Below are 15,320 nucleotides of genomic sequence, written 5' to 3'. Positions count from 1 at the left end.
ACAACGCAACGATTAGACTTTGACACCGCTCTTCTCTGCCGCTCATGAGTCCAGAGATGCGCGTTTCTGTGTTCGTGCCGGCCTGCTTTACATGAAGAATTTCAACACCGGAGGTGCACGCTTTCTTCTCGCCGTGCCGGATAACCTCCCGTATTCCCGTTCTTGAAATGATGCACGACGATATCACGTCGGCCCGCTCTGGTGTCGCCCGGACCCTTCATCGCACACAGGAACGCTTTTACTGGCCGAAAATGCATCAAACCATTCAGCGCTATGTAGCCAGTTGTGTCAAGTGCCAGCAGTACAAGCTCCCTACTTCCCGTCCACCGGGACCACTGCACCCTATTGCGCCTCCGACCACACTCTTTGAGCATGTGGGCATCGACCTCTTGGGTCCTTTTCCGCGATCTTCGAACGGTAACCGGTGGAGAGTGGTTTGTGTTGACCATCTCACTCGATACTAAGAAACAGCCGAAATACCCTCAGCCACTGCTTGGAAGTATTCCTATTTCTTCTGCGATTTCTCGTCCTGCGCTATGGCCCTCCTCAAGTTCTGATCAGTGACCGTGGGCGCCAATTGACAGCTAAAGTTATCGAAGAAATCCTTCGTCTCTGCCCCTTCGATTACAGTGATACAACAGAGTATCACCCGCAATCGAATGGACTTGTGGCACGGACCAACCGCACTCTGACCACTATGTTGGCAATGTACGTGGACTCTGATCACAAGAACTGGGATGAAATCCTCCCTTTCATTAGATACGCGTATAACACTGCACAGCATGAAACGACTGGCTACAGTCCGTTTTACCTCTTGTATGCTCGAGTTCCCCGCAGCTGTCTTGATACCATCCTTCCTTTTCCCCTCCACAACGAGCCTTCTATCGCCACAACTTCATGTCGAGCAGAAGAAGCTCACCGCGTTGCCCGCCTCCACATCCTGGACTCATAAGAACATTAGAAGGAGCGTTATGAAAACCGACGCCCACATGTCTCTTATCTGCCCGGTGATTTAGTGTTGCTGTGTACGCCGCTGCGAAAGCGTGGTTTAGCCCAGAAGCTGCTGTTTCGCGATAGCGGCCCTTTTGTCGTTTTGGAGCGCCTGAGTGACATGAACTATGTAATTTCACGCCGCACCGAAAGTGGCCGATGTTGACGCCGGACCCAGGTGGTGCATGCGGCTCGGCTAAAAAGGTTCCATCCCCGGCACCTTCCTTAAACTGCTTGCCATGGGGCTTCATCTGCCAGGGGGAAGTGTCACGTGCTTCGGGGCATCAGGAAAGGAAGAGGCTGGGGAGAAGAAGAAACAGAAGCCACAGTGGTGTGTGCTGGTGTTCCTTGGGGAATTCGCAGCGCTTTAGACGACAAATAAACACCCCCGTTACGTACTGAGTACGTAACGGGGGTGTTACGTACTCAATATATATTGTCACGACTGAAGTGATAACATTACGAGCGAGGTTTATATCTGAAACAGGCCGAACGTCGAAGATATAGCTGTGTCCACTTGGGAGTCCCAGCACGAGCCCCTTCTTCGTCGACCTCATCTTCTCTTGTCTCCATTTCTGGGCGTCACACTTTGCCCGACGCAGCCGAAGCCTGCTGGGCGGCTTACACATCGTCACGTGATCGATAATGCTAGAAACGGACGACATGCGCGACTTCACATTTCGCAGAGCGATGGTCGGTTTTGTTGAGGCGAGTGATACGATAATTGAACTCGCTGCCCCGCCGGGGTGGCGCAGTGGTTACGGCGATCGACTACTGTTCCCAAGGACGCGGGATCGAATCCCGGCCTCAGCAGCCGCTTTTCGGTACAGACAAAAAGCAAGGCGCCCGTGTCCTGTGCGATGTCAGTGCACATTAAAGAACCCCAGGTGGTCTAAATTTCCGGAGTCCTCCACTAAGGCGTCTCTCATAGCCTGAGTCGCTTTGGGGCGTTAAACTCCGCAAGCCAAACCAAACCAATTGAACTCGCTAAGTTGGGAAAGAACGACAAATTGTCCATCATTATGGCACAGCAGCTTTTGTAACAGACCCCGCTTTCTGATAGGCCGCCACAGCAAGACCGAGATTCCAGGCTAGAAAATGACGTGACGGTGGTGGGCATCGTACCGTGCTTTCAAGCGATCCTAGGACGCTAAAATGCGAATGCGGGCAAGCCGTTGGGCTTCTTCGGCAAATCAGATTCTTCCGGCTACCGAGGTATCTTCGCCACTAGTGACTGAAAACGGGAAGATGGTGTCAAGGGTATATTGTGGGTGGCTAGCGTAGAGCAGAAAAAATTAACTATGGCCAATGGTCTCATGACGGGCGGTGTTTAAAGCGTAGGTAATGAACGGTAGTAATGTCCCACTTCTCTTGATTTGCGTCCACGTACATAGACAAAATGATGGTTATCGTATGGCTGGTGCATTCAATTAGACCGTTGGTTTGAGGATAAGGCGAAGAATAGCAAAGATGAGAGGAACATAAACGGAGCATCTCCTCCGCGACGACGGCGGTAAATTGGGGACCACGCTCGCTGATAATAACTCGTGGTGGTCCGTGGCGAAGAACTATCTCCCGCAATACAAAGAAGGAGACTTAATGCGGGTTGGCCGTGGGTAGGGCTGCCGTCTCACAGTATCAAGTGAGGTCGTCCAGGCAAAGATCCACCGGTTCCTATTATAAAATAGTGGAAATGGGCGAAAGATAATTACGCGCACTTGCTCAAATGGTGCACAGGGTGGTGCCATGGGGTGAAGTTGCCCCGCTGCCACGCTTGTGACATGCTTGTGGGAGACAAGGATGACGTCGTACATTGATCGGGTGAGAACTGCCATTTCTGCACCGAACACTTCACCCCATAAGAAACTTTAACACTTATTGTGATCGGACGAACGGCGGAGACCACCGCGTCGAATGTTAAGAACGGCGACAAGGATCGAGACGGGAAGCAGGTGCCATTGACCCCTCCCAAGCCAGAGCGGAGGAGGATCGTCTGGCTATGAGCACCCAACCTAGGCGCCTGTCAGATGCCATGGCACCTGGCACCGGCCGGCGGCAGACTTGTTTGTCACGCGGCGGCAATCAGGGATCCCGCCAACACGTCTACAGTAGGACGAAAGGAAGGTAAACGACCAAATTCTGGTCCTTTCAAGTGTCGAGCCTTGCTACTGTGAGCGGGCGTGCATTCTTTCCTTTCTTCCCGTGGTGAGTCACGGGAGCAGCTTTCGGCTAAGTGGCCTCGCTGAATGCAGCCCGGTGACGACAGGACCGATGACTCAGCCCAGGTGCAATCCTGCACAGAGACAAGCGGCTGATGTCATCTACAGCATCTAGACGGCCACCTCCTCACCCTCAAGCCAGAACCTGTCAGGGGGGCATGTCAATGATTGGTGGTGGTGGAGAAAACATATATTACATAGAGGTATATACACTAGGTGGGATGCCTAGACAGGCACTCCATTGGCGTTTGCCACAGCCCGGGCGCGCTGCGTTAAGACCTTTTGGGCCTCTAGGGTGCAGCAGCCGGACAGGGTCGCCTCCCAGTTCTCTCGGGTGGGGTTGAGCATAGGGGGCAAAGATGGGTTTTTCTGGCAGTCCCACACCATGTGGTAGGTGTCAGACACCTCCAAACAGTGCGAGCACAGCCCGTCGAATTGCGGATCAAAATGTTTTAGAGTATCCGGGCACAACACTGTTTTGGTGAGCAGGCGCAGGAGCACCCGCTCGTTAGCCTTCCCCAGCCCTTTGCACGGGGTCAGAAGAGTGGTGCGTGGATCTGTAATATTCACATATTTCTTTAAATTCCTAAACTGGGCTGAAATCAAAATCCTGGTCCACGTCTGGTCCCGTGGGCAATGCCCGGAGAGAGCGCGCGGGCGACGGCGTCGGCTGCCTCATTTCCTTGAAAACCTTGGTGACCTGGAGCCCAAACGAGAGATCGGTAAGCGGGATCCGAATCTCGGTGGGCAGCTAGGTGGGCAGCCCACCCTGTCTGGACGTTCCGACAAGTCCCTCTCGAGTAGGTTATGATGTATTTGGAGGAGGAAGCAAACCAGGAGTTTTCTATGTGGACGTCTCCGGCCCGAACCCTAGGGGTTGGTACAAAGCCGCGGTCATCCACAAGGGCAAAACAGTAGATGGCCTTACGCTCAAGGCCCAGTCACCAACCCATGTAGAAGAGGTTGCCATCGCCCTCGCAGCCTCCTCCTCCAAATACACCAACGATTGCAAGCAGTGTTGGTGCGTGTGTGTGAGAGTGCGGGAAAGTGAGGTGACATAGACACTCCCTCATAAACTGACCTGCCTTTCATCTATGGAACATAGGGATTCCACCCTATAAAAATGAACAAGTGTGTGTAGGGTGTCATACAACGGAGGCTGCTGCTCTAGTCATTCTCCGACGAAAAAGGCTACCATGTAAATTTTGTAATACAAGAGACATCTGGGCGAGTTGGTACGGTGACATGATGAATAAACAGCTCTACAGACTAGGGCGAAGATCAAGAAGCAAACAGGGCGGGCGCTGACTCGTAACTGATGTTTATTGAAAAATACAGTATAAATATTATATTAATCACACATCATAGTATCATCATATTGTTACGTGGCGGCAAGCGATGACAAAACGAGAACAGAGGATAGAGAGAAGATGTTGGATGGTCGTGAGATGGCGTTTTATGAATCTGTGAGCGGGCCTTGCGCGCTCGCTCCTGCCCGCGCCACTGCCCTCTTCCTCCTTCGTCCGTAACATGACACGGGGCCACCGAGAGATCGTCCCGATCGTAGACGAGGAAGTTTACCGATGATGATTCCATGACATGATGATGGGCGTGTCTGGATTCTTGAAGAGGAAGAAGTAAGAATAGAACGGCTTGCCGGTACAATGTCTGATGCATGGGTGATCTGCGTCCCCTGGAGCTGTAAACCATCCGTCACCAGAGTCCATGGGGCCGATGGCTCGAGGTCACGTTGGGCAGCTTGGGCGGAGGTTGCGTGCTCGTGTCCATCGGTCATCGGTTCCTTCGGGTAATTCGGGTTTTTCGGGTTCTTCGTCTCGGTTCCGATTGGTCTGTCTGTTCTCCTTGTCTTCAGGACCGGGCTGGGGGTGGGCGGTGGTAGTTGGTCAGGTCTGGGCTTGAAGGGCTGGGGCGAAGCTGCTCGGCGATGTGCCTGGGCCCTCCGTCGATGATCCCGGCTTATAGAAGGCGTCGATGCTCCAAGGAGAGGACGGGAATGACATACGCCACACCTCCAACCAAATGTTACGTGGCGGCAAGCAATTACAACACGAGAACAGAGGACAGAGAGAAGATGCTCGATGGTCATGAGATGACGTTGTATGAATCTGTGAGCGGGCTTAGCGCGCTCGCTTCTGCCCGCGCCACTGCCCTCTTCTTCCTCCTTCGTCCGTAACAATATTTAGAACATGTGATAAACTGATAAAAAAGGTAAAATAGTCATGAGCAGGATCACCAGAGCAAGAGAGGGCTGCACGGAGAGATACAAAACGATATCGGGCCCTGCAATATGTGCATGGTCTATAACACAATTTGAAAAATGTAGCCCGAATGTTTGACATTAATATGGTTTTCTTGGCACCAAATAAACTGTCAAAATTGTGTAACATAGTTAAGAACAAAGCAGCGAAAAAAGTCAGGGAAAGAAACATGTGTCGGGTGAAGCATGAGTTTTCCTATGTTCCATGTAAAGTAGGAGTGATATACAGGATTCCGTTATCTTGTGATAAAGTGTATGTGGGTCAAACAGGCAGGTGTATTAATGTTTGGTTACGAGAGCACGAGATCTTAGAGATTGGTAGATGCTCTAATCTGGTACGCATTGTAAGCGGTGTGATGGCTGCCATCCTTTTCTAGCACAGACACGTATTGCGGAGGCCCGTCCGGCACAGGTTAACCGGGAAATCATTGAGGCCAGGCATGTCATGCGATTAGGTGAAACATGTGTTAGTGAACTGTCAATCGCTTTACAGATTATGAGGCTGGGTTTTTTGAACATGGTATGTGTGCTGGGTCATCATGACTTGGTTTTTGTTTAATGTGGGGTTTAGTCAGGCTTGGCTTGGATATTTATACTGCTTCTTTTTAATAAACTTCCGTTTCGAGTCAGGCCCCGTCCTGTTTACTTCTTAATCTTCGTTCTAGTCTGTAGCGCTGTTTATTCATCATACATTCTGTACATAAAAGTTTTCCCATCTCACTTGAAAGTCGGGTTTCCAGCGCCTCGTCCTTGCAACTGCTCCGACAACCACCTGGCCCAGAACACGCAACCTGGGTCACAAGACATTGTACCCTCCAACAGCAAGCAATGGTTCGGCACTGACACCAAAAACTGCACTTTTATCTCACTTAAATGCGACTTTTCTTCCGAGGCGGCGCTTAAAAGCAGCACTCATAACGGATACGGTGGCCCCGGTATCAACTAAATCCATCATAGTTACACCATCAACTAAAACGTAGAATAAGTTCCGTAACATCAGCAGAAGTGGGGGTATCTGTTCTCGCAGCGAATGTCCAGCGACCTCACCCACCATCGGTCGCGCCGACCAGTTTTCCAGTGGCGGTGAGCGGCGCTGGGGCAATGGAGAACGGCGCGCGCGGGAAGCTGGAGGTGGTGCCATGCTTCTGTTCGATGCCGGGGCAAGATCCCGCAAAGGTGCTTGCCATTGGTCCCCGGAATCAGGACGGTAGTGCAAACGACGAGAAGGGCCACTCAGGATAGTTCATGGAGACGTAGCCGTAACGGCATGCTTGGCGGCGAGAACATCATCTTAAGATGTGGCCAGGTTTGCCGCAGCCATAGCACACAGGAGGTCTAGGAAAAGATGGCGAAGGAAAGTAGCTGCCACTGATAGCATCGCGTCGACCGTTGTCATGCCGGTTAGTGTCGGCTGATAGTAGCGGGTCTGTTGCCTTGGGGGTGACCTCGGTATATTGCTCTGCCGCAGCTGTTGCGGTCCCCGGTATTCATTGAAATCTGCTGCATTAAAGGCGGTTGTAGGAGGCGGACAAGGCGGATGCGACGAGGGAGCACTGAAGAACCCCCAGCTAGTTCTAGCGAGCGGCTCACTTCTTCGCAAACAATCTGACAGATCGTGGAGGCCAGGCCGTCAGACAATGTTACGTCAGCAGCCACCGACGTCACGCCAGCCACACGTCCGAACTTGGGTGTTATGCACCGCATTTTCAGTGTCTCGAACGTGCGGCAGTGCTGGATCACGTCAGCCATTGAGTCAATGATTGAAATGCCAATAAGAAAATTATAAATATCTTCGGTAAGCCCTTTAAGCAGATGGCCAACTTTGTCATCTTAAGTCATGCGAGCAGAGACAAGCTTACACAACTTCAAGACATCCTCGATAAACTTGGGGCATGTTTCGCCAGGAAGCTGAGCTCTTTGAGAGAGTGCTTGTTCAGCTCGCTTCTTCGCATCAGAATCTCCAAAGCGCTTTTTATCTCCTCTACAAAGCGATCTCAGGTGGTGAAAGTGTCCTCGTGGTTGTTGTACTACGTTAGGGGTGTGTCGTTAAGCGCGAAGACTACCTTAGCTAGCTAGGCGGAAGAGTCCAACATGCTGTAAAGGCTCATCCGCTGGTAATAGATGAGCTCATCCACGTCTTCGCTGGATGAGCCCGTGAACGTACGCGGCTCCCGGTGATGCTGCCATGAGCTGCTAGGCACGAACCTCGGAGCATCGCTGTCAACAGACATCGTAGGCACAGATGGCACCATGTCGGCAAGGCGGCTACTTCGGCGCAGTTCAAGCTGGAAATTCGTCTTTGGGCTTTCTGGTGAACATCTACACAGCGCCTCTCACCAAAATGTTATGAGCAAGGTTCTAGTGCCAGCACGAGCCGCTTCTTCATCGACTTCATCTCCTCTTATTTTCATTTGTGGGCGTCACAATATATATGCGTTCAGAAAAGCCAGGAAAAGGGAGAAGAGGAGTTCGAGGTTTGCGCGCTTCGTTGGACCTTGGGTGGTGGTGCCTGCGTCACTGTCCGCTGGCTGTGTGAACCTCGCTTGTCAAAATCTTCAGAACGTCTCCATGGTCGCGTTACGGGCGAGACATTATGGTGGAGGTGCTGGGTGAAATCCTAGGCTCCACAATCAATGCAGTTAGAACTAGAGCATCGCAGGAGTCGTCGCCTTGTGTCTTGAGCCACTCACCAGAACCATGCAACCTGCCGATGACCGGCCAGCAGCTCACGGTGACGCTGCAGTCCACGTTGGAGACCGCCCTGCCGGCTCTGGAGCTTGTTTCACTCAACACCATCGGGAGCCTCGGACTTTCACAGGAGCGGCGGGCGAGGGCGTTTACGAATAGGGGACCCACTATCAACGGGTGAGCCGTTACAAATCATGGTGTGCCGCCGCTAAGCTAGACAGAGTGGTTTTCTTTCTGACAAATATCGGGTTAGTCCGGTTGGAAAGCAATCAGTACTCTCTGACAACCTGGGAGCATTTTGTCACCGAATTGCGCCTGTGCTTTGGCGTTGCCATACGCGGAAAACACGATCTGAACAGCTGCTCGCACACAGGACTCAGCTACCGGGAAAAACATGCACGACCTATAAGCGGAGGTCTTGAAGTTCTGGAAAGCAATGAATGCTCAGATGACCGAGGAAGGTAAAGCATGATATTTGGTGAAAGGCATCGTTGGCGATGTTTACAATTTCTAGATAACAAAATATGCCCTGGACACGGTTTCTGATCTCTCGCCACGTCCGCAGTTTTGAGACATTGAAGACTCGTCGCATAAAGCCAAAATTTAGTCGGCTTCCAACCAACGTTCCAACTGTGGCTAGCATTGAAAACATCTTCCCGGACTTGTCCTCAACGATCCGGCAAATAGTTCGCGAGGAACTACAGCGGTTCGAGTCGTCTGCGTGGTGTCCACCATTCGTGCCTGCTGACGTTACCGTTCCTCGAGAGGCACCCTTGATGCCTGGTATGAACTTCGTCAATGCGGCGCAGAGTGACGCCTACAGCCTAACGGCCAGGGTCGATAGCTATAATCATCCGTCTCGCTACGAATCTCCTACAGCGCACTACTCGCAGCACAACGAGCCACTTTATGATTTCCGTCCGTCAACACCACCTGCCCGCTCTTCCCGGCGTCCAGCCTGAAGATCCGCGGATACTTTCGACTATCAAATGGCCGCTGCCTCAATAGAGCCTTCCATGAAACAAGGTTTTAGCCGCACAGCACCCGTCTGCCAATGTTGAGGCATTGAAGAGCACAATGCTCGTTACTGCCGAAGTCGCCCACTAAACCGCTACGATCGCTCCGTCAACCAAGCTCAGCCACGTAACCGTTTCTACAGTTCTTCTTGGCAATGGTTTCTGTCTTCATGCGAGTTTCCGCAGACGGATGGAAAACGCAATTACTGTTTTGCTTCCGACTGCAGCTTCTCACCAACGCCTGTCTTCTGCGCGCCGCTTTTCGGCATCACGGCCATGGCTGCGGTCTATATTACCTGTGCCGGAAAACTAGTCAGCGCGGCCACTGGAGACTGCGTTCCCTGTTGAAATTCCTCCATCTGTTATAATGTTAAAGAATGCTGTTTCTGTGCTTGTCGACGGCGTGGCGACAATGGCTTTAGTGGGTACGTGTGCATCCATTTCTATTATTAGTTCACCGCTTGAAGAACACTTAGACCGTAAAGTTATGTTTATATGAGAGAGAAATGTGAACTTTCATGGTGCAGGTGGTGAGTTCTTGAGCCCTTTGGGAATGTGATGGGCTATGGTGTGCCTTGGCGGAATTATATTTACAGCGAAGTTTGGAGTTCTTTCGCGATGTACACTTCACATGATCATTTGTACTGATTGTTTGCAAATGTGCAGCGCTACGGTGGATTGTTGCTCCGAAGAGCTCTGCGTTGACAGTTCCCTTCTGCCTGGGCTCTTAGAGGAGTCCTCAAAGCAGGCGGATGTGTTTTGTGTATCTCAGGAAACCAATATACTAACCCTTTCTATGGTGTGCGTCCCAGTGTTGTACCCTAGTCATGCTTCCGACACCTTCGATGCTACGGTGGCGATGCTTCATTACAACTGTGCCTAGAAACTCATTGTTCTTCTTCACTGCGTGATGTCGGTGGTCAAGTGTGGCTCACGCCTGTGGGCCATTATTGCTGTTCGCAACCAGGGGCTTTGCCCATGAATATAAAGATTGTCACGTGTAGATAAGGTGATGCTGCTCTCTCAGTGGCTTCGATAAAGACACTCCTGACATTTTAGACATACTGACATTCTAGCGGAAATTCCGAAGAAATGGGCATGGGAAGGACATGCAGTGCTAAGAGAGCATAACCGATTGTCGCTTAGGGTAACAAAGTGAAATCCAAGGGAAGAAAAGCGTAGCAGGGGGCGGCAGAAGTTAGGTGGGCGATTGAGGTTAAGAAGTTCGCAGGGGTCAAGTGGATGCAGCTAGCGCAGTACCGGGTTAATTGGAGAAATATGCGAGAGGTCTTCGCCCTGCAGTGGTTATAGTCAGGCTGATAAACATGATGATGATGACGCCTACCAGAGTTACTTCTGCTCCAGCTCCTGAATCCCAACTGTGCCGAATGATCAGCAAATCTCTAACTAGCGAACAGCTTGAGACGCTGGGAACTTTACTCTTCAAGGACTTATTCATCGTTGACTTTTGGGAGACAGGTGGTTCACGGTGCATTCCCCTGACACGCACCCGACACCGCATTGATACAGATAACTCACAGCTAGTTCGATAAAAGCGGTATGGTGTCCCCAGCAGAACGCCAGGTGATCAGTGAACAGGTTTGGCATGTGGTGCGCAAAGGTATTATTTCAGTCATGCCGTCCTTAGGCTGCCCCTGTCATTCTGGTCAATAAAAAAGATCGTAAATGGCGCTTTTGCGTGGACTATCTTCGTCTGAATGCTGTAACCAACCAAGAAAGCTGTGTATCCTCTTCCCCGGATCAATGACGCCCTATATTACCTTTACACCGCGTCATACTTTTCATCTTTTGATATGTGCCTTGGATATTGGCACCCTTAGGACAAGCAGAAGACCGTTTTAATCACGCCTCGGAAGGCCTGTTTGAATGCAATGCCGTTCGGGCTGTGCAACGCTCCTGCAACATTCCATATTTATGGATGCCATCCTATGTGGCTTATTATGGCATGTATGCGTGTGCTACCTCGATGATGTCGTAATTTTTGGCCGGAAATTTCATGAGAATAATGAACATCTGGACTGCCTGAAAAACGCTGCTCTCGTACTGAATGCGAAGAAGTGTCGCTTCGGTGAACGGCAGACTTTGGTTCTTGGCCAACTTGTTGATCGGGAGGGAGTGTGACCAGACCCACAGAAGACCGCGGCAGTTGAGTCTTTTCCAAAACCTCAGTATATAACAGAACTATTTTCGCCGCTTAATTTCCCGTTCCGCTGACATTGCTCACTCGCTCACGTGCCTTCCCCGCAAAGACACCCTTTAAAAGTGGTCACCTGATTGTGACTCTTTCTTTCGCCAACCAAAGTTTCTGCTAACATCGCGTGTGATTCTTTGGAAGTTGAACCCTTGTGCCCCCCCCCCCCCCCCCCGAAGTGCGTACTGACATCAGTGGTGTTGACATCGGTGCTGTGTTTATTCAGTGTTATTGAGACAAGGAACATGTTATAGCTTACGCCCGGTGCTCCTTAAGTAAACCTGGGCACAATTACACAATTACTAAGCAAGAGTGCCTCACGATTATTTCCGCAGTTCAGCGGTTTCGGGCGAGATTTGCACGGACACCCATTCACAGTGGTCACTGATCATTATTTCCTGTGTTGGCTGATCAACCCCTGCGATCCGCCAGGCCGCCTTACACGGTGGGCAATCTGTTTGCAAGAACTTGATTATACAGTGCCATACAAAAGCGGGCGCCGGCACGCTTATGCGGACTGTTTCTCATGTTTGCTGGTTGCGACGACAAAATGTGACGCCGACAACTTTGACGACTACATTACCGTGGTATTATTTCCGTTCCCTGATGCCAGCAAGTTCAGCAATGAACATAGGCAAGACGAGAAATTGAATCCATTCTTTACCACTGCGTGGGACTCTGTAGCTTCCTGTCCTTTTTGTGTACGTGGCGGCCTTTGTACAATTGTACAAGGATTATTGTGGCACTGGCCTCTGCTACCTTTTGGTGGTTCCTCAGAGCCTACGATGCTCTGTTTAACGCACCATGCGTGATTATCCACTTCGGGACACTTAGAATCCGTGAGGACACTGCACGCACCCAAGAACGTTTCTATTAGCCACGAATGCGGGAAATAATTGGGAGTATGTGGTTGCTGTATTCAGTGTTTCAGTCACAAACGTCCCACTGGTGCTCTCCCTGGTCTCCTACGCCCTGTGAAGCCGCAAAGATCTCCTTTTGAGCAGATCGGCGTATACCTACTGGGGCCCTTTCCCAAATCTCAAGAATGTAACCACTTGATAATTATTTGCACTGATTATCACATGCGTTATTGTGAAACGGCAGCTCATCCGTCGGCTACAGCACACCAGGCCTCACTCTTCCTTTTACACCTTGATATATTTCGCCGTGCGCCACCAGGAGCGTTGATCATTGGCCGAGGTTCCCAGTTTGCCGCAAATGTTGTGGAATATCTCTTTCACTTGTGCACAATGCATTTTCAACAGATTACACCTTAAAACCATCAAACAAAGTGACTGACCGAGCGAACCAACCGGACCTTCACCAACATGCTTTCAATGTAATTCGCCGCCGACCACAAGAACATACGGATACAATATCGCCCAACAGGAAACCACAAACCAGACAACAATCAAGGTCACACAAAGCGCGCACATCTCGAGCTCCTCTTCTTTCTTCCTTTCCCTGGCTTTTCTAAACACTATCTCCATAACGATATAATATACATGTAGAATGAATAACTACGAGTTTAAAAAATAACGGTGGATTTATTTCGAAGTTGACATTTGTGCTTTAAATGTATCTTGTCCATTATTATCCGTCTTTGTTACTATGTTTTATGTGACACTTTACAATTCTCTAGAGCTTGCTTTGCATTTCTCCTCTTCCAAGCTTTTCTAGCGTGCCCTCTGTTAGTAATAGTTCCGTTGCTGTAACAGTGGCATATGCTCACTTATCCGTGGGTTTTGCCCTGACATTTCCTTGTATGAGCCTTACCATGTGGTTTTAATCTGTGTACCACCCCTGTTTCATGCGTCATGTGTGGCGGCGTCTGGAGCCACTTTGGATGCTTTCATTCTTTGTGCTTTTGTATTCACGCCGTGAGGGAACACACCGGTGATGGGGCCGGCGGCACGGTCGCTCCATGTTCGCTCACAAATGGCAAAACCGTTCTTCTTTCTTTGTAGAAGGAAGAACGGAAACGTGCTACGCCGGGCGCGTCCCCCCTTCCCCCTCTCTCTCCCCTCTCTCTAGGTCTGCGTGTGTATACTGTTTGTTGTCTCCGCGGCAGGTAACATCTCTGCCTCACCCGTTTCCTTCCCCCTTTTCATTCTCTCTGTTAACGGTTTTAGGAAGATCCGTGTAATCTGTATTTCATTCTTGAAAAAGACCGGACCCCGGTCGAAACGTCGAAATAAATCCACCGTTTTGTTTTTAAAGTCTTGGTGATTCATTTTACATTTATTTATCAGCTGTCATCAACTTTTTGTGTATATATATATATATATATATATATATATATATATATATATATATATATATATATATATATATATATATATATATATATATATATATACTTGTACGATGTGCCATGTTGGTGCAGTGGTTAGGGCGCTCGACTACTTTGCCGATGGATGCGGGATGGAATCCTGGCTGCAGCGGCTGCTTTTTCTTGGAGGCGAAAAGCAAAGCGCGCCTTTGCGTTGGAGTGTCGACATTTCCGATGCCCTTCGCTACGGCGTTCTCATAGCCTGTGTCGCTTTTGGACATAAAACTCCACAAACCAAATGCATATACAAGATTGTCTACTAATATTTCCATTATCTTGGGGTGTTTCCTTTTTTATGCTGAAAGCCTTCCCACTGCACTGTCGGAAATGTCGTCAGTTAACCTCGTTATTGAGAACAGAAAGTGGTCCCCAAGGCAAAGCGTCGCAACAACAGTCGTCTAGCCAATTAAGAGTCGAGTGCGACGACGCCATACCCAACAGATACCCTTGTGGTAAAGAGCTCCTGCGCCCGCCGTAGATCGGCTTTCAATAGCTTGAAACTAGACGTTATCTTGTGGGGTAAAAATGTCCATTTGCGGGCAGTGTTACATCTGCTGGATACTTTGTAAGCTAGCTGGCGGCAGGGCTTCCAACCGTTGACATGTGTGCTTTAATGGGATAACATTCTTAGACTTTTGTTTCCCTGGTGACGTGACATCCAACCACCCGTCAAAGTCACCTGCCAACTGGCACCTGCCAGAGGCATCCTTGTAATTTTTTGTGCACGGCATCAATGATGCGTTTCCTGCAGTACATAAGGCTGAACGCTGTGGCGTTAAAGGAAAGAACACCAAACATGGCTGTGAAGAATGTGAGTAGCTGTGGATCTTGCGACCACATCATTCTGCATTTGTACGAGGTACCGGAGACTAGAGTGGGAGACGAACTATTCGCAGAAATTCTTCTTCTTCAGTTGCAGTGAGCTCCAGCTCTAAATTTCCTTCTGTTCGCTGATATCTGAACTAATACGCGAGTTTCCGGCGATGTGCGGTAGCGAAGAAAATAGAGCACAAAGATGGAACAATAAATAATTAGCAACACGAGGCCCGTGCGAAATAAAAGCCCGCATGTTCTGCTTTGTATGGCCGCTGGAGCAGTGGCAGCGCATATACATCTCACCTTTCAGGTAGCTCTCGCCAAAGGTTGTGACGTCACCGCAAAGTCGCGAACCTTTTTCTTCTTTAGCGGGAAAGAAGTAGAAGTAGACGACGACGACAGCAAAGATGACAACGGAGAATCCAAGGAATGCTGTGAGGAGCACGCACCGGCACTGGGAGAAGAGGGGCAGCGGAACAACAAAGTTGACTGAGCCTTTCATCCATTTTGTTGTGACGCAAGAATTAGAAAAGTACGGCGCGAGCGGCTTAGCGGTTGTGCGCCAACGCCACTGCTGCAGTTTATTATATTTGATGCCGTGTCAGGTTTCAGACGTCAGTGTTAAACCAGCTGAGGCTACATATTCATGTTCAGTAGGCATGCTTAGACACAGGCATTAATCTACCAGTCACATATGGTTAAATTACAATCAGTCATGCTCCCCCTTTCTCTGACTAATGACACAGTTATGTGCAACCTGCGTATTCCA

General features: G+C 50.0%; 1 protein-coding gene across 1 annotated transcript in view; it reads right to left on the bottom strand.

Annotated features, from left to right (window-relative positions):
* The window catches only part of LOC146182900 (uncharacterized), a 28,850-nt gene extending 13,797 nt beyond the window's left edge, over positions 1-15,053 (bottom strand). The window contains exon 1 of the mRNA XM_084608294.1: positions 14,855-15,053. Within this exon, the coding sequence (XP_084464420.1) occupies positions 14,855-15,053 (199 nt within the window). The remainder of the gene's footprint in view (positions 1-14,854) is intronic.
* Between the last annotated feature and the right edge of the window lie 267 nt (positions 15,054-15,320).

The sequence above is a fragment of the Amblyomma maculatum genome, chromosome 7 (assembly GCF_055883805.1).
Source record: "Amblyomma maculatum isolate TAMU_Amacu chromosome 7, ASM5588380v1, whole genome shotgun sequence".
NCBI classification, from domain to species: Eukaryota; Metazoa; Arthropoda; class Arachnida; order Ixodida; family Ixodidae; genus Amblyomma; species Amblyomma maculatum.
This window is presented reverse-complemented; position numbering and strand designations above follow the sequence as displayed.